This window comes from Sander vitreus, chromosome 16 (assembly GCF_031162955.1).
Source record: "Sander vitreus isolate 19-12246 chromosome 16, sanVit1, whole genome shotgun sequence".
Classification (NCBI taxonomy): Eukaryota; Metazoa; Chordata; class Actinopteri; order Perciformes; family Percidae; genus Sander; species Sander vitreus.
In genome coordinates this window covers 13,563,493-13,582,781 of record NC_135870.1, presented here as the reverse complement: position 1 = coordinate 13,582,781, position 19,289 = coordinate 13,563,493, and the positions used below count along the sequence as shown (strand labels likewise).

At 41.6% G+C, this 19,289-nt stretch overlaps 1 protein-coding gene across 5 annotated transcripts in view; it reads right to left on the bottom strand.

Moving 5' to 3' along the window:
• LOC144531919 (mediator of RNA polymerase II transcription subunit 13-like) overlaps positions 1-19,289 on the bottom strand; it is a 74,574-nt gene that overhangs the window by 8,564 nt on the left and 46,721 nt on the right. For 2 of the 5 annotated variants that reach the window (XM_078272324.1, XM_078272328.1), the window contains exons 4-17: positions 17,123-17,206; positions 8,315-8,460; positions 7,248-7,454; positions 6,380-6,544; positions 6,104-6,260; positions 5,890-5,994; positions 4,813-5,469; positions 4,105-4,318; positions 3,820-3,898; positions 3,593-3,714; positions 3,218-3,314; positions 2,869-3,086; positions 1,375-1,550; positions 227-1,155 (exon numbers count right to left, since the gene is read on the bottom strand). In XM_078272324.1, coding sequence (XP_078128450.1) covers positions 227-1,155; positions 1,375-1,550; positions 2,869-3,086; positions 3,218-3,314; positions 3,593-3,714; positions 3,820-3,898; positions 4,105-4,318; positions 4,813-5,469; positions 5,890-5,994; positions 6,104-6,260; positions 6,380-6,544; positions 7,248-7,454; positions 8,315-8,460; positions 17,123-17,206 — 3,356 coding nt within the window. The remainder of the gene's footprint in view (positions 1-226; positions 1,156-1,374; positions 1,551-2,868; positions 3,087-3,217; positions 3,315-3,592; positions 3,715-3,819; positions 3,899-4,104; positions 4,319-4,812; positions 5,470-5,889; positions 5,995-6,103; positions 6,261-6,379; positions 6,545-7,247; positions 7,455-8,314; positions 8,461-17,122; positions 17,207-19,289) is intronic. The other 3 variants (XM_078272325.1, XM_078272326.1, XM_078272327.1) reach the window with 3 other exon arrangements.

Below are 19,289 nucleotides of genomic sequence, written 5' to 3'. Positions count from 1 at the left end.
TTAACATGATTCTATACACAAAAGAAACAAATAAACACACATAAAACACATTGATACATAGTTAAGATAACACAAAGGCAGGTAGACATACATGAAAATAGTTTTCTCACCAAATATCTGTAAAGTAGGACTTTATTAAATGGAGTTCATCACACACATCTTATCCCAATGATGTATTCAGTTATTTTTATGTTCAAACCCCTGCATGTCAAATCATGCCTCTTACCATTTGTGTGAGGCCAGGAGTGAAGTGCGGTACTTCTGACAATAGCTGGATCTACTTTCCCTCCTGTGTGGTTATCCACATACTGCAGCCCCTGTTCCAAGGCATTGTAACAGTCCACACAAGCATCACTTCCATCTGCCCACTGCTTTTCAGACATCCAGCTTTGGAGCAGTGCACCCTTGCGGCCATGACAGGAACAGCTGAGGGGGAGATGCAGTGATGCCAGGGAAGAAATGGGATGGGAGCAGTGCTCCTGCAGAAGGATCATGACTAACGGAGAGGCAGGGGCTGCGTCCTGTGGCCGCTTGGCCCTAGGGTCACCCATAGCTGGGTCCCGCCGGCAAAGAGCCAGCCTCCTCTCGGCCGCCCGGCCTACCTCAGAAGTCCGACCATAAATATCCAGCTCATCCTCCAGAAAGAGGCCTGTGCCATGGGCCAGCCGCCTGTTCACAATGGCACTGAAGCCACACATACAGCGGTACTGATCTTCACAAGTGGAATCAGGGATATACACCCCCACATCTGCACCTTTGACATTCATATTGCAGGCACAGATACAGCAGCTGTCAAAGTTGCGATCCTTGAAGACGTTGAGGACGGAGTCTGAGAGCAGGAGGATAGCGTACAGGCTGTGGGCCTCAGGCAGGGAGGGTACTGGCCGAGCTAGGGGCTCTACAGAGCTAAGAGGCAGGCTGGTGGAAGGCGTGGAGACTGGTGAGCTGAGCTCAGTACCATCCTGCTTCACCGAACCCTGCCCAGAGCTTGCAGCGTTGATACCCCGTGGTGTACGAGGTGTTCGTGGAGTGGGCACAGAGAAGCGGGGTGTGGCAGGAGATGGGAGGATCCCAGCAATGGTGCCCACCGAGGCAGTGGTGGCGCTCATCTGGCTGTACTCCTGGTCCGTGATGGTGTTGACACTGGGCATGTTTCTGGAAAACACACACATTGAAGGATACAAAAACTAATAGTCAGATGAACAAGATTACTTTAGATGTCTGGGCAGCAGCTCTTGAAAGACATACTGCTCCTTATACCCAAACAGAGGATCCTTAGATAATGGCACTGTTTCTAGTGAGGCTAAAATTTACATATTCATCTTTCAGAAAGCACATACTTGTCACAAAAGCTTGTCATAGCTGACTACTCACGTGTATCCGTCTCTAAGGAAAGTAGCATTCTGGGGATGCATGACTGGGAAATGCTCCATTTTGGGCATGAGGGCCCAGGATGGACGATAGTAGCATTGCTCGGGAATCTTGAGTGGTGGTAGACTCTGGCTGGGTAGGCAGAAGAATGGACCGAACATGGAGGAGCCTATTTGTGGCTGGATACAGAAGATATCATGGAAGAATATAAGTTTATCATTTAGTGACATAGACAAAAAAACAAAAAAAGTATAAAGGGGGAGTCTATCATTTGGTGACATATCTATATGAGAAATGCGATTTGACTATATTTGATTCACATCTCTGGACTACACAGGCCATTTGAATAAACTAAAGTCACTGTCATGGTCTTAAAGGATACGGCTGGCAGTATTCTAAATTGTTCTTACTGTCAACAATCACACAAAAAGACCAAAAACAACAATGAGTTCTCAGCCCCTGGCCAGATCTTTAAAAACAACAAACAATATCTACTTTAGTTTTCTAAAAAGGCAGAGTAGTTTCCTTTAAAACGTTGGGCATTGTAGTTTTCAGTAAATGTTTCTCAAACAAAGGTAAACTGTTAAAATTTACTGTGTAAATATTTCAGCTTCAGAGTAAAACACATTTAGTGCACCAGTGTATTTAACACAGCAGGACAGTGTATGTGGGATTGACCTAAAATAAACTACAGCACCCATGTTTAAGGAACATGTCACCCAATGAAACAGTTTGGCTTGTTATGACATATTTTAGCCTAGCTATCAACATATCACAAAAGAAAGCAATATATACAGTAGACTCTTCAAGTGTCCAGTTTTGGTTTTTGTTTATGTGCCCACTCTATCCTTTTGACATTTAGCTTGAGAAAGTCTGGCAAACCTCCTCTGACCACTCTCATTTAGAAGGTGATATTCCCCACACCAACTAAGGCTGAATACACGTTGATTATATACCACATCCCAATCTAAACAATAGAAGCTGTGGTACAATACAATAAAAATCTATCACATCTGGAGCTAACACTCAGTTTTCATTTATTTACTTAGATTCAATCAATTATAATGCTAAATTGAATTTTTTATCTCTGCATGTTTTATGCAACATTGAGTTGCACTAACAATCCTTGTTGTTGTGTTGACGAGCAAATGCACCTAATAGTGGCCACTATTATTAGCATTTCCAAGCTGCAATCAGTACAGATGTCTGTCTCACAACACTGAGATAGCTAATTAGCGAGCTACAGGTATCAGTGAAACAATTCCAACATGAGGTGTGAGCCTGACCAGCTGCCAGTCAGTCAACAAGTCCTTGTATTGACTTCCCTTGGCTGAGTTTTAAATGGATAAAAGTAATTTATGAAAGTAATTAACCAGTCAAGTCCCTTTTCCCATACTTGAGAGCAATTTCCTCAGTTCACGCTTTAACGCATGACGCACAAAGCTAAATATGCTGCTATATGTGCTGTTAATTAGGGATCGATCCACCTCTCCTCACCTTGATATCCTCTTGCCTGGGACTGGCCATGCCCTCCTCAATGTCCATCCGGTATTCAGTAAACTGGGTGGAGGCTAAAGGCAGCAGGTGGTCAGCTGCTCCGCTGGGTGCAGGGGGCTCTTGGCTCGGGGTGTCACGATACGTCATGATGGGAGAGAAGGCTGGGTGCTGCTCTAAAGAAGGTGGGGTGGGAAACATTCTCTGGAGGTCTGCTACTGCTGAAAGGAGACAGAAATGGAGAAAGAGAAGAGAGGAGGAGGAGAGGGAACACAGGTGTAATGGTTCCATACAAAAAAAACTGTAGTTCGACAGAAAAGTATTATACTAAATACTCATAAAACTGACTCACTTGATGGATAAGGTACTGCAGCTCTCCCTTCTTTCCCCAGAGGGCGATCATCTGTTGATACTGGTAGCTTGGTTGAGTGCTGATTGGGGTAAACAGTCTATAAATTATTACACATAATATTAGACAATCAGTTTTATATTAATACAATATTTTCGGCTTCAGAATATTAAAGCATAAAACATAATGGATAATGAGAGAATTATACTAATATCTGATATCTGTGCCTTTGTTACCACTAAATCCTTAAACTGCTAATTATAGTATGTTTGCTAGAAATAAAACTGTAGAGGAGTCAGAGTATATCTTACATGCTGTTTGTTAAAAAAACTAAATAAATATATGTAATAATATAGTATGTAAACTGTGATGCCTCACCCCCAACTCTTCCTCATCTTCATCAAATATGTTGTCTAGATCAGAGATGTTGACCACCAGATCTTTTTCTCTGGTCAGAGAAGGGTTGGCTTTGACAGCTCCGTCATCCTGACCTGATTCATCTAAAACAACACAAACAACTTCAGGACAATGGCTCCAAATTACCATGAATAATTGCACTCTGAAATATGGGCATGATGTTGATGGCGGTGGCAGCTATGTGCTACCTGATTTTGGAGCTGAGTTAAAAATGGACATTGCATCGTTCCCATCAGGCAGTGCTCCATTGCTGGTGATTTCTTCTCCCTGGTGGACGAATTAGAAGAAAATTAGAATATTCTCAGATCAATTCCAGTCTTAACCCTAAAGCCAGGAGACCCTTTTTAAAAAAAAGATTACATAAATATGATGTGTAACATGCTGCATTTTGTGCCACAGTGCATGTGGTTAATATACAAGTTTTGATTGTAGTTTTTCTGAATCTTAACTATTACTGCATTGTGTTGTCCTACCTTAGCCTTCTTGCTGGGTTCTCGTCCTTGAGCCTTTAACCTCTTGGAAGAGGAGAAAGTGTACTCGATGTCTCCTTCCTTAAAGTCGTAGGGATCATCCCCAGGCTCCCGCAGTGCCTCCACACCTGGCTGCTGAAACAGGCCCAAAGTGTGGATGTGGTCCCTCAACCTATCCTCTGAGATTTTAAATCTCTTGTGCGTCTGTGTGTATAGTCTGAAGGAGAAAAAGAGACAAATGCATTTAAATAAGTAAATAATGTGTAGTAGTAGTAGTTAATTCATTCTTTCTTTCTTGCACACAGAGGCTCCAGTACTACCTGACAAAGGTAATAGTTTTTTTGTTGATGCTTGTGTCTTGTATGACCCTGGCTCAGGTAGCACTATCCAATGTTTCCAGAAGCTTACAATCTCGTTATCTGTATTCTTAGATACTCTCTGCTCTTCCTCTCCCACCTGCACCTAACATTTAGCAAAACACTGATGTTGTGTCTCTCTCCTACCTCTTTTATTTAAGATAATTTTTGGACATGTTGGCCTTTAATTGATAGGACAGTTGTAGACAGGAAAGAGGGGAGAGAGAAGGGGAAGACATGCAGGAAAGGGCCGCAGATTGGAATCAAACCCTGGGCCGCTGCGGTAAGGACTGAGCCTTGGTACGTGGGGCGCACGCTCTACCAGGTGAGCTACCAGGGCGCCCCTCTCTCCTACCTTTTTAGCGGAGTTCCCTCAGTTGATGTCTCAGTCTTCACTTCCTCTAATTTATCAGCGGGGAGTTCACAGGGTCTGTAGTCAGTCTTATTAGTCTTGGGGGTCCTGAAGCCTCTCCACCAGCTGGCTCCATTTTCCCTCTGTTTAAGCAGAGCTGTATACACAGCTGTCTCGCTGGTAATCAACCCCAACCCTGAAGTCCCATCCTGACAGACCGGCATATCCAGAGGTCCATCTAGGACCTCTGGGTCCTGCACTCGTGGGTGTGGGCTGAGTGTGGGCGGAAGTGGAGACATGGGCGAATGGAGAAGGGACTCAGGGGCTTTTCTGCCATTGGACAGGGGTTTCGGATACTTGCAGCTTGACAGAGCGGCCAGAGGCTCCAAGGATGGCTCCAGAGCCACAAGACCCCCAAGCTGGGGTCCTCCGGAAGAATCTTGTTCCAGAGAGGTCTCCTGTGTGACTGATAGACGGTGGTGGAAGGGGATCATGGCTGGCCTCTTGGACTGTTTGTCAGCCTTTTCTGTCTTATCACTGGTCTTATGTTTGGGCAGCGAGGGAGGGTATAATGACGGCCCAGAGGACTGAGTGGGGTTGGCACTAGTCTGGGGGTTGGCAGTGGATGTGGTGGTCAGATTCAACTTCTGCTGCTTCAACCTGTAACAAAGTCAAATTACAGGTTAGAAAAGAAAACTAATGAAAACCCTCTGTTTTAAAGTAATTATTGAGTTTTTGAAATGTCCACACCTATATTCCTTCTTATTACTGGTTTAAAAAACTACCAGTTCCCATTCATTGTCCTCATCTGTCTCCTTTCTGCTGAGCAATATTAGTCATTGTTTTATTTAAGTTTAGATTGTGATCTGACACTTAGAATTGCATTAATTACAGCATTTTACTACAATTTACGTTAAGTTTTTTGTTTTTCAGACTGTATAGTATGTTGACTTAAATCAAAAACCTTTCTTAACAAAGCTGTTTTGTTGGAGCATCTGCTTTGCGAAACATGAAATCTCAGATACTGTACATATACGTATAATGCTGATACTGAACAGCTTGGGTGCAGCTCTGTGGTACCTGGAGCAGCTGCAGGACGCTCTCGCTCCCAGATCGTTAAAGTCCCACGTGGTTACTCCATTTGGCACTTCCTTCTTAGGCGTCACGTCAGTTGGTGGATTCGATCTGCAGGGAACAAACAGATCTATGAGTGCACCAGCTCAACTGCATCACTGCACTTCCATAATAAACACACTAAGCAGAGGAAACAAACTCAGCGATGGTTTGAACTTACACGTGCTGTGGCTGGTTGAGATAGCACTCCCTCCAGGCCTGATGGACTACCTGACGGGTTAGCTTCTTCGCGGAATGCTTTGGGCTGATGCTGGCGACCCCCATGCTGCTGTCCGATGTGGGGACACTGGAGACGGAGGTCACAAAGCCGCTGTCAGCTGAAAACAAAAAGGGTGGAACAGATGTCATAATGCAGGACAGAGCACAGGATTACATGCATGTATAATGTTGCATGAAATGTCCTGCAGGAAGGTGTGTATGTGTGTGTTTTTGTTACCCGAGCAGGGCTGCTGCGGTGACGTTGGCGGTGTTAGCGGCACACTGCAGTGGTTTGGCTCCCTGCTGAGGCCCTGAGCTGCAGGAACAGGTGGAGGCTGCTCCACTGGTAGGTCCCCCTGGGCTATCAGCACTAAAGCAGCTGGGTAGGTCATCCTTACTCCACCTAAGTAGATGAAAAGAAGGGCATTATTCACTGTTATGAAACAATGGGACGGCCGCTACTCATTTTTAATGGCAAGGTTTATTGAACACCATCTTAAAGCAGTTTTTTTTATTATTATTATGCAATACCCACATAACAATTATTGTGCCTAAAATGTATGTCTTCACACTCACCAACCTATCATTCATTTATAATTTGCTAAAGAAAAGGAAATAAGTACAGCAGCTATATACTTTATGTGCAATGCACTTGCTCCTTATCCATTAATGTGATCATGCACATTCACCGCTCATATAAAACATATCATCTTAAATCCCTTCACACTTACTTCTTCACCTCTTCAGGCAGCAAATACTTTTCTTCTTATATGTAAAAGCCACTGGTATGCATAGGAGTTCTGATTATAATCAGGTCAAACCAACGCTGAAGGGATCAGACTGATTAGACAAAGTTGTTAGAGTGCCTCCCTGGGGGCTTTTTCCTCCACTTCCCCATCTTCCCTTTTGGTCTTTACTGCTCCCTCTTCCCTTCCAGTCATTTCCCCCTTTTCACTCTGAGATGTGATAAAACACTGAGGATCACAGCAGCCAAAGCATACTTCAATAGCACCCCATCCACTAATACCTCAGCTCAAACTGCCTACATGGAGACAGAGGGTTCCACGCTCTTTTAAATCCAACAGACATGTTGACTTTTTCCATACCTACGATGACCTCCACTGCTGCGTGACAGGTGCAATTGTAGGCTTGGCTTGCTTCTTCTTTTTCCTTTTCCCCAATTCCCTGTTTCTGCTGAAGTACTATAGGGTAGAAGTAGCTCCACTCCTCCATCAGCTTCCGTGCCGCCGGGTCACTCATTTTGTAAGCCTGACCTGTTAGAGTGCCGCTCAAACCGTATGGACTTAGGATCACTGCAGATGGATAAAACAGAGTGGAAGAATGGTGCATAGCATGGTGTAATCAGCAACCTTAAATATTGTCATTAACTTTGCTGTATTTCATTATATTGCACAGAAAAATACACACTGAGGAGGTTAATAGTAAATACAATGAGTTTGCAGAAGGTTGCCCATAAGTAGGTTTATGTAGTCGTCATAAAATCAGTTAACTACTGTTTTGCAGTGCTGGAATGCAACTACTGTAAGTAGTAGAAGTATCAAATAGCCTGAAGTGTAAATATGGAAGTAAAGTACAAGTACCTCAAAATCATATTTAAGGTCAGTACTTGAGTAAATGTACCCTCAAGTACTGACCTTAGTACTAAGTACAAGTACTGATTTTGAGGTACTTGTACTTTGCTTCCATATTTACACTTCAGGCTATTTGATACTTCTACTATTCAGAGGAAAATATTGTACTTTTTTCTTCACAACATTTATCTTTAGACACTAATTATGTTACAAATTAAGGCTTTTACAAACAAAACAAAACACTCACAAGTATATACAATTGTTCAAATTAACGCCACCTTGACCAAACACTTCTACTCACACATTACTGTAATACATCAGTATATAAAAGCATAACATTCACAGGGGCTATTTTTCTCTCTATTGAGTATTTTTTACTTTTGATACTTAATTACTTTCACTTGCAGTGGAGTATTTATACAATGTGGTAATGCTAAAGGATCTGAATACGTCTTCCACTAAATTTTTTTGATAATTGCATATCATGTTTTGTTAAATATGGCACGTTGTCTTGAACATAATTTTTGTTTTGTTCTGTGTACATAATCAATAGGCAAAAAACAATGGCTTTGTGGTTGTACCTTGTACTGGCGAGATGGAGGTCTGTGCGAGGCGGATGTGGTGTTCTGTGATGTGGTATGCAGGCTGGTGCTGGGCGATCTCCACACTCGTGCACACGTTGCTCTCCCCGTGGAGGAAGAAGGAGAAGGAGCATGATAGGTGTTCACTGGGGACAGAAGGCAGTAATGGCTTAGATGATAAGACGACAGATAGGCAGAACAGTACAGCAATCTATTCTGTGTGTGTGCAGTGAGCTGATTACAGACATATGTGGACAAAATCTTGAATTAATTTGCAGTATGAGTTTGTACTCTAACACTGAATATCTTTCCAACTTCATTACATGCACATTTACCTTCACAACATAATTGTATTTGAGATTTAAATGGAATCAAAAATTACATTTAACTATGTTAAACTTGAGATTAAACAAACCCATGAATCACATCTATTGAAAAACAAATGTACAACATGAATATCTTTCGTGCAGCGGCATGACAGATGATGAGTGCTTTTCTCCAAACAGCAATTTAGAGAACACTCAGAATGTGTCTTTGTAAAAGCCTCGCTAAGCTCTACCTACATTGATCATCTTCATCATTTCCCACACAGGCTCCTTATTGCAGGTATAAATCCTCATTTGCTTATGACTGATCGTGGTGACTACATGTTTACATCCGCAGTGCTCTCTTTATTACGCAGCCCAGGCATGGTTCATCATGCATTGCTCCTTTTTTTTTTTTTTTTTTTAAATCACAGAGGAGTAGTTGTTGGGGCCTTATTGCAATCTACATACCAGTGGGCGTGCTGGACATCATTAACTACCAAGATGGCTCCACTGATGTATATTTTTAATCTATAAAGCTCCTTACCTTCTTGGTTTGTATATATCACACTGACAATAAAGTCAGCAGATACTGTAATCTCCCTGTGATTACCCTGCTGCCTATGCAATATCTCCTTTGACCTGAGGGAGCTGGGCCTCCATTTGAGCTGTAATGGATCATCAAATTCAATAAAATGGCCAGTTCCACAGTCACTCATGGGCAGAACTAAAAACGGTCTTGTGGGAGCCAAAGATCTTGTGGCGTTGACCATGGCGGCCTCCAGATGGCGTCGAGGGCACCCAATGAGGGAAGAGGAACATTTTCTATGCTTCATAAACATTCCTAATGCTCCCGGAGAAAAAAACATACCCTTATAATAACAGGTGGTTTGAACACAATGATGCAAAGTCACAGGAGGAAAAGCACATACTGTACATATGCTTACACAAGCACACCATCGCACCTACAGGCACACACCCTCCGTCAGAAACACAAAGCAAGTCTATCATCTCCACCAATCACATCTGTACAACACATGAGTCAAAATGCTTTCAATGTCACTGGCCTCCAACTTTGTCTTCAGTGCATCATTATAACATATGAAGAGCTATATATAGCTGCATGCAGAAGCTCAGGGGAACAGCTGCAAGTCAAGAGTACCAGTCCAGCTAACTGACATACATATATGCACAGTCACAATTTACATTTAGGATGTTTAACGCTCTACTGAAAAATATAAAGCCACATGCTACAATTTGCACTGATTCTTCATTAAGTAATTTACATGTATGTATAGAAATGATTAAGGGCACTTAAGACAAATAAATTAGGAAAGTTTTTTATGTTTTTTCATAGACTGATTGATTGATTGATGAATTGTATGCATTTCACTAGGTTATGTTCTGGCTGCACAGCACATATTAAATAAGGCTGTGAAATGAAGCATCCATTACAATTCATTTCCCTCTGTGTTGATAATTCTGTTTATATTGTTATATATTTTTATGAGATGTGTGGCACTGATCGGGATTGATGTGTGGACAAAAATATGGCTCCCTTAAGTCCCCTCGTAAAAAACGGCAGCTCTGGCCAAATAGCGCCGAATCATTGTTGGAAATCATCTGTTCTCTCTTTGTATCCTTGTCTATCTTTCTCTGTCTTAAAATCCGACAGTAATCCAGCGGAATTAGTGGCTGTTGGATACTTTTGATATTTCAGCTGGGATTACTGTGTGCTGGTAAATAATTATTCACCTTGGTGCTCTCAATTAAAATCTACCTGAATTATTACAAAGCAAAGACTATAAAGGCTACTGATGAACATTATCTGATTAAAAATTGTGAACAGAGAACTACAAAAAGAGCATCAAACTGTAGGCTGACGCAGCTGGGAGATTGATGCTCCCTGTCCTTTTACAAAGGGCATTTTTCTGCACAGTAAGCGGGTGTGAGTGTGTGGACACACTGGGCTTCTTGCATCCTCGGGGGACATATGTGCACCTGGCAAGGGTGTGTGTGTGTATATTTGTATGTATATGTGTGTGAGCACAGCGGACAAAGATGTGAGGCAGCTGTGTGTGCTGCTGGGCTGTATGAGTACAGGTATTAATAAATGAAGAGGAGTGATGGCTGAGACTCGCCTCAGGGCTGGCAGTACTGGAGAGATAGAGAGAGGAGGCAGAGAAATAGGAAAGGAGGGGGTGGGGGGGTTGAGAAAAAGAAGTGAGAGGAGGAAGAAAGGAGGAAGAGCAGAGTAGAAAGAAGAACAGCAATAAAGATGGAGACATAGTGAGGTAGAAAAATGAAGATGCATGAACAAGACCTAGACGGAATGGGAAAATGGAAGGATAAAGAGGAAATTAGGAGGAAAGCAAATCAAGTGTGAGAGAAAGAGGAGGAGATTCAGTGCCACGCACTGCAATTGCTGCATACATATCGATGAGATCAGAGTTTTAATGGGTGGTTACTGAGCACAATTTTATGGTGAAATCAATCAGGGAATGTAGAGCCGGAGAACACATGAACACACACACACACACACACACACACACACACACACTTCATTTGGCTTCATATGTACAGCTAAGCTTATATGCCAGTGTTAACTGTACAATAAATAAATAGTAAATACAGTAAAATGTAGGCTATCGGCTATCATATGTGTGCAAATGTCTAGGGTATGCATGTAAAGACAAATTCACGCAGATAAACCCAGTTATTGTAACAACATGTGAACACACAATGTGCATCACACGCATGTTTGAATGCCACAAAGCGACTGTGTTGGGGTTCATGTGACATTGTGTCTTTTTACCCCATCACAACGCCACCAGCCAGCCAGCAGGGGAGCCGGTTAACGCCCGACATGCATCATGGACTTGACACACATGCATCTGTGTGTAAAATCACATGCACACAAAATAACAATGGTTATCTCGGTTGTGGGGATGCTCTCATGTCTAACCCAGTGGGAGGAAAAAATTAAACAAGATTAGAGTTAGAAATCAATAAACTGTACAAGAAAAGAAGACACACACAAAGCTTTTTCCCCGCACTTTTAGAGGCACCTAAAGCCCACAATGTGATAACTGTGTTTAGATATCATTAACAGTCATATGCACTAAGCAGGCTGATAGCGTTTTCTTAGATTCTCTCAAATCTGGAGGATTAATCTCCTTAATCTGTACCTTAAATTCTCTGCCACCACAGCAGCACTATTATGAGTTATCTTCATCTTCTAGCTGCCTAACCCTTACTACACATTCTGAACACATCTCTTGGAAACACAATAGCGTCAACACTGCTCTGGTGGACTGATGTAACAGATGTTTACCCTCTTTGCATGTTCACAAACATGCTGTAAAAGTCCTTCCACTGCACCCACACTATAACTTTATTCCATACGACCAAAACACCAATACTCTCAGGCTAATGCAGGTATGTGCATATGTTCTTGCACGCAGACATGACACACCAGTATTAACACGAGCATAAGGGGGATGCAGTCAGCTTGATGTATTATTCAGTGGCCCCCAGTGGGTGGTTTTAGCCAGTGTTGCGATCACAATGTTTGTGCTCAAACACTGCTCCAACTATGGATTCACAATGAAAAGGTGCTTAAGGACACAAACTGTGCCCACTCATCGCCCTCTCTATGGGGACAAGAAACAGAAAATCACAGTCGAAATTAGATTTCTTGTAAGTCCTGAAAAACAGCAGATAATGACTGTGAATATGTTGAGGTACCACTGGCTTTTACCTTCATATCTGCGGTCCTAATTAAAAAAGAGGAAAAGGATGTTGCTGTGATGTATCACCATCCTCTCTATTGATCTATGTGGGTTTTTTTTCTCCTGCTCCTCCTCCTCTTTCTCTTGCTCTCTGTGGTTTTACCTGGTAATGTTATTGTGAAATCTGGGGGATAGTGCATCACATGCTCTCTGCTTTCTGTCTCTAGGGAGGCCCAAGACACATGCAGAACAAACGCTTTAAAGAAGAAAATGCAAATCTTTCAGTAATCAAAATATTTAATAAGGGTGAATGAAAGAGGGGCACTTCTGAACTTTTATCTTAAAAGCACAAAAGAACGACTTTAATAACACTGAAATATACATGACATAACATCAGATACTGTCTGATTCATTAATATTTGTATGGCTCACAGTGCATGTAGTCAATCAATGAGCCACCACTTAGATCTCAGCTGCTGTATATAAATACAGTGGATTTTCCAGTGACTTCTCTATAAAAGCCTTTTTACTATTGACTGAAGCACATATTATAGTAACAGTCAAATTCATAAATGACTGCGCAAGTATTTGTATTGTTATTTTTTCCTACCCACACATACACTTCAGTGTCATTTACATATTCGCGGCTTTGCACTAGCTCCTTTGAAATAATGCCAAGACAGAGGGATTTCTTCTGACGTGAACCCCCACCTGAACACACCTTACCTTCCTATTGCTCTGCAGAAACTGTAATTCTAATGTTGAAAATTTCTAGAACACCTGCAATTATGCAAATGTGTCTGTGGGAGCCACAATGTTTCAGTAATGACGTAGTAATAGTTGACCTGAAGAACTAGGACAAGTTGTGAAAGAAGTAGGTTTTAGTCCCTCCATTGACTTCAATTATAAACCTCAACATCTTGAAATTTAAATGAAGTTTTTAGCTTTAATGTTTGCATAAGTAGTTGATTGCAAAGCAAAAGTATGGATGGCAGAATAATAAAGAGCAAGAGGACACTGGACAGGATGTCTTCTCTGTAATGGTGCTACTAACAAGTATTTAATGACTGAAGTATTGAAAAACTAATTAAGAATTCCTTACTCAACACTCTTTCTAAATCCTGATGCTCTAAATCCAAACCCTTAAACTTTTATTAGAGCCTTTTTCACCCCTGATCTTTATAAGCCAGTCACAGAGTATATTAGTCAGTCTACCAGTCCAACTCATTTAACCTTATCCATCTGTCTGCCAGTCAGTCCGAAAGCTTCCATCTTTTACATCAGTCACTCATGGGGGGCTTCTTTCTTGTCACTTACCTTTGTAGCATGTCAAATAATCAGCTGGCCCCCTACTCAACCAGTAAGAAAATCTTCACACCATACATCACATCAACTATTTCACATATTTACGCTGATCGTCTTTCTTCTGTGATAAAAGTTAAAGAAGCCTAAATTATAACACCAGATCCCTGACAAGTATTAATGTAGGCCTTAAAGGTCCTCCATCATACCAGTACAAGGTCCTTTTCCTTCTTTATAAATCTACCAAACTATTAATGCATTAGCCATCATGCTGCACACAACATGTCAAATTATCTTGAATGAAGATGAAGAACAAAGGCCACCTGAGGTGGAAGCACTTTGACTTTGTTACTCTCATTTACTGCAACTGTGAGTTCAAGTATTTTTTAAAGGTCCCACATTATGATCATTTTAAGGTTCATATTATATTTTGGATTTCTATTAGAACATGTTTACATGCTTTATTGTTCAGACATTATTTTTCTGACCTTAGAGCCCCTGAAAGCACTGGGGGAAAGATTTAACCACACATACCAATCATATATTTTTTCTTACTCGCTCACTATTCTGTTTCATATTTTATATTGTTTCTTCTTGTCTGCCTGTTTATGATTAAACTTGATTAAATGTATTTTTTGTCATATTAGGGAGGATTTTGTACAAGTTAGAGTGTGGGTAAAAAGTGGATCTGGAGTGTAAAAAGAGGGAATGTTTTTCATGTGTATTTTTTGTTTTTATTTCTGGAGATTCTGTGACCTTGTGATGTGGCCTAACACCAAATGTTTGTTGCCTAGGAGATGGCTAATAATATCTCAATGTCATTGGTCCCTGGGGAGAGGAGAGGAGAGGACTTGTATTAAAAAAAAAGCTTATTTTCTCAGGTTAACTAAGGATTTAAGTAGTTTAAACAGGCAGAGCAACTTATTATTTTTTGTTTTTCTATTACACTATAAAATTTGAACATTATTTATACATGAGTATATGGCCATTAATGTGAATGAATGCACGTAGATTAAGAAATATACTGTGTACAGTAGGGTACTTGGCAAGCATAGAATTGTCTGAACTAATGAGAGAGACAGACCATAATACATCCATTCAGCTGTCTATAGTAATGATTAATTTACGACCCCCCGCCTTCTCTGATCCCCACCACACACATTGAGCCTCCTCCCTGCTCTTCCTAGCCTCTTCTCTCACACTCTCTCTCGCTCCCCTTAGCGTCTGATGCAATCCGTTACCAACCCAGAGTGCTTTCCTCCCATTCAGACACAAAGAGAGCATGAGTGTTGTGCTGAGAGGGGAGGGTGTGTGTGTGTGTGTGTGTGTGTGTGTGGGGGGGGGGTGCTGCTTTGGATGTGTCCTGGATGTGCCAATCCTCGCCGTGCCCTTGGGACACATATGCCATAAACACCAGATAAGCCTGACAAAGGCGGCAGCGCCAAGGCACAGGAGTTGGCACGGGTAAGGGTGCATGGCATGGATATTAGCACTGAAGCGCCCCCTGTTGGGGATAAAAGGCAAAGTGTGGGAGTAAAGAAGAGACAAAGGAGCTGGTTACAGCTGAGGCAGGAGGTCAGTGTATGCCTAAGTGAGCAATGTTCCCTCATGGCATGAAAACACTGACGGCCAGGGATCTGCAGGGATCCTTAGGGCTCACACTGTCAATTGTGGGGCAACACTTTTATTCTGGGAACGAGGGATGGTGTGTGTGGGCATTCAGGACAGTATGTGTGTTTGCATGTGTGCTAGAAGCAAGCAGTAGAGACATGTGGAAAGAAAAAATGCCATGGTTCACTTACATGATTTGATACACGCGACACCCGCAGAGTGCAAGCATGAAACAGCTAGCATGACATCTACATAAGAAGCTCGCTCTCTCTCTCTCTCTCTCTCTCTCTCTCTCTCTCTCTCCCTCCCTCCCTCCCTCCCCCCAGACAGAACAAGTCAGCATTGCTCAGCAGGGGGCGTACCAGCTGACAACACATTCATACAGAGCGGTCAAAACAAAGAGAAATGACATGATGTACAAAAGAAATGTCTGCACAGAATCTCAACATGTGTTTGTATGCATGCAGTATTTATGCACGCACACACACACACTCTGTCTTCACACCTTCCTACTTCCCAAATCACAAATGTTATTTACTGATCTTGCAGTGACTCGCTATGCTTCATGCTACCATTTGGTAACTTGTCAAACAGAATAATATACCCAATAAATGTACAGAGAACCTTTTAAAGATGTGACAACCTCTAAAAAGCAAAAACAAGCAGAAAGATACATCCATGGTAATTAAAACTGGGGTCACTTTGTGTGGCCAGAGAGGGTGAGAGATAAAATATGAGAAGTGTGGTGTCTATGTAGAGCATAAGTGTTCATTTGATTCCCATCCTTTCCATTCTCATCAAACCATTCAGTGACCCCTCATGCTCTGCATGGAAGCACCTGCATCTATTATGTTTCTCCACTCATTTATTCAGCTTTTTTTACTTTAATACATCACCTGTGTGTGCAGTACATTTCACCATGAGAGTGCTTTTAGGTACAAAACATGTCACAGTCACGTCTAGGCTTCTTCGCAGTATTTCTGCAAACACTATATCTACGCAATACAAATGACACACACTCTTGAGATGTCACGTAGTGAGCCTCACTGAGGGACTTCCCCCTGCTCTGAACAGCTAAACCCAGCTAAAAGTTTGCTACAGCGCATCACAGCAGACTGCGCTTGTGTCAGCAACTTTCCAGAGCGTGAGTTTCCTGTGCATCTCTTAATTTGCAGCACATTTGAATGACAATGCAATTTAAGGGCTTTCCAGTTCAAAAACTACAAAGTAAATATAAATAAAAGGATTTTGTTTGTGTTTGCTGTTCCAACAGATTTCTGAAGTAAGAAAAATTGACAGCTAAGTGGTTTCCCACTTGAATACTTAGCATTTAAGCACTGTTACATTAGAGATGCAAGCAATATTGCATCTTCACCAGCAGGAGAAGCTGAAGTGGGCAGACTATAATCGCTGAAGCAACAAGTTGAGCAACTGTCATCACACCCACCCCTCTTTTTTTTACTCTGCTTTAGTCTCTGTCTGCCTACACACTTACACAGTGTGACAGTGACACACACACACACACACACACACACGCCTTACAAAGAGAGAGAGAGCTGTGAGAGCTCGACTCAGCTCGGCTCTCACCTCTCACCACAATTCACTGTCCTGGTATTTAATAGTCTCACACCCCGAGCCAGCCGCTGGAACATCAAGGACATGAGAGGAGAAGAGACAAATTCTGAATCACATGAAACCAATGCACGCTGCTTCGCTGTATCACACTTTGACACAAACACACACACACACACAGTCATATACACATGGACTTCAAACAAACCTTGTGGCACATAAAACATGCTTAAGAAGTCCAATGACAATATATCAATGAGGCATGGGTGTGTTATGAAAGTTCTTACCTGTTGCCCAAAGACTTTTCTTCCAATTCATGTGGCTTAAAGAACCACTTCCCAATCCTCACAAACCCCTTATCCATCAAACATCTGCAGCAGTAAAGAATAAGAAAGAGAAGCCAACAGAGGAGGGAAAGAGAGTTATTCATTAGACAAGAAAACAGATAGCCAGGAAATGGTTAACATCTTGTATAATGCACTGTCATATATGAATCATGCAACTAGTATTCTAGAGGGGCTTAGAAAGGTTTTGATTTAACTCAATGATTTTTTGATTTCGCAATGCAGCTTCCATAATATGAGGCCTTCTGTCCTTAGCTTATATGAGTAGGAACTGTTTAATATGTATTTATATTTAGTTAAATCACTTTTTTAAATCTTTCTATCAAGTGCAAAAAGACATGCAAAACTGAATAATTTTGACTTTATCTTTTTATGACGTTATAACGTTTTATGATTTCACTTATTATACATAAACTGCAGCAGGGGCTGTCCCTCAGCTACATCTGAGCAATGCTTAAGATGTGGCGTTTAAGTGCACAGGAAAAGGAGAGGTAATCTTCCGCTAATCTGCTTTCCCCCAAAGTGGTGTGCACTTTTACACATAGCTTTCCAAAAGCCTTTCCTTTCGTCAGATAAAAATTTGATCACATCAAACAGTTCAGTCATCATGCTCCCTATTTGGATATCCCACCATCTGTGCCCTTTTTCACCTCATTTCAGCCTCCTTTCAGAGACAAAACTCAGCGCTCTCAGGACTTTGACTCGTCTCTGTGTGCAAGTGCCAGTGAATTCCCTGCTGGATCCTCTCACCCAGGTCAAGGAATTACAAAATTGTTGTATGGACTACTCTGCATTCAGCCAGGCTGAGCTATCCAAAGCTTTTAGCCTCCAGCTCTACCATCTTTGGTACAGTCTTATCGACCCCAAACATTTAATTTTAGAATAACATTAACAAAGACACTGTATTTAATGTGGACTGGTTACATCATGGCTAGTCTATATCCTTGACGTTCCACTTCCGGGATTGCTCCGGTACCGCAGGAAATTCCGCCGGATGCATGTGTTTTAAGTTTCCTTCCGCTTCCTTTGTGTTGGAATTTTAAATTCGGTGGATTTACGAGGACTATTGTTGACTGCTCCTCAGATCTCTGCAGGGTAAATTGAGACAGCTAGCTAGACTGCCTGTCCAAATTGAGTTTTCTCTCGCATGACTATTTTGCAGCGGTTCTGTGCGGAGTTTAGCGCCACCCACCCTGATTGGTTTAAAGAAATGCCACTAAACCAGAGCACGTTTTCCTCCCATCCCTGAATGCTATGTGGAGTAGCTAGACCCTTCTTCAGCGCACTTTGGAGGAGGGACTACATCTTGGCCGATACCCAAACTGCTTAATAATGTTAGTATTGGCCCTGATACAGTTGGCTGGGCTGCCACTATGAGTAACTCCTTTCACTTTACACAGCATTCCATTGTCAATATAAAAATATTGATAAGAGCATCTTTGAAGAGAAATAGTCCAGGAGCATGTGTGCTTGACTGACAGGTGTCACAAACTATCACACTTTAATGGAGCTGTTAATTTTCTACCCACAGTAACTGTCATAAACTGTGTTGAAGTACAGCCTTCAGCACACACTTTAGAAACCTATTGTCAAAGTAACACCCTTGTTTCCTCCTCCGATAGTACGGCACTGAATTGATGATGGAATATAGGTTAGGAGAATTTAATGGTATATATCTCATTAGTTTCTGTCCGACTACAAACTCCACATGGGCACGACATAACGCTTTCTTATGCTAACCTCTGACTTTGGCTAAGGCATTAAGGAAAAAGTATGTTTATTCTCTGTCTTATACTGAAAATGTCAAAATATAATGAACCATACAGCAGAGCTCTTAACATTTCTCTGTTGTGTTATTTTTCTGTGCTTGCTTTACTGAAATATTCATAATTGCTTTATTTGTAGATATTTTAATAGGACTAAGTTTAATAAAATGTATGTTAATTCTTAATAACGATAATAATTAAAAATAATAATAATAACAGTCAGTGAAAGAGGTCAATGTTGTCTGGATGATATGAAAGAGAAAGTGGAAATGATCCATCCTGTCTTGAAATAGTGAGCTGTAAAAGGAGTTAGCTTCAAGGTAATAGGAAGGTTAATTCAACCT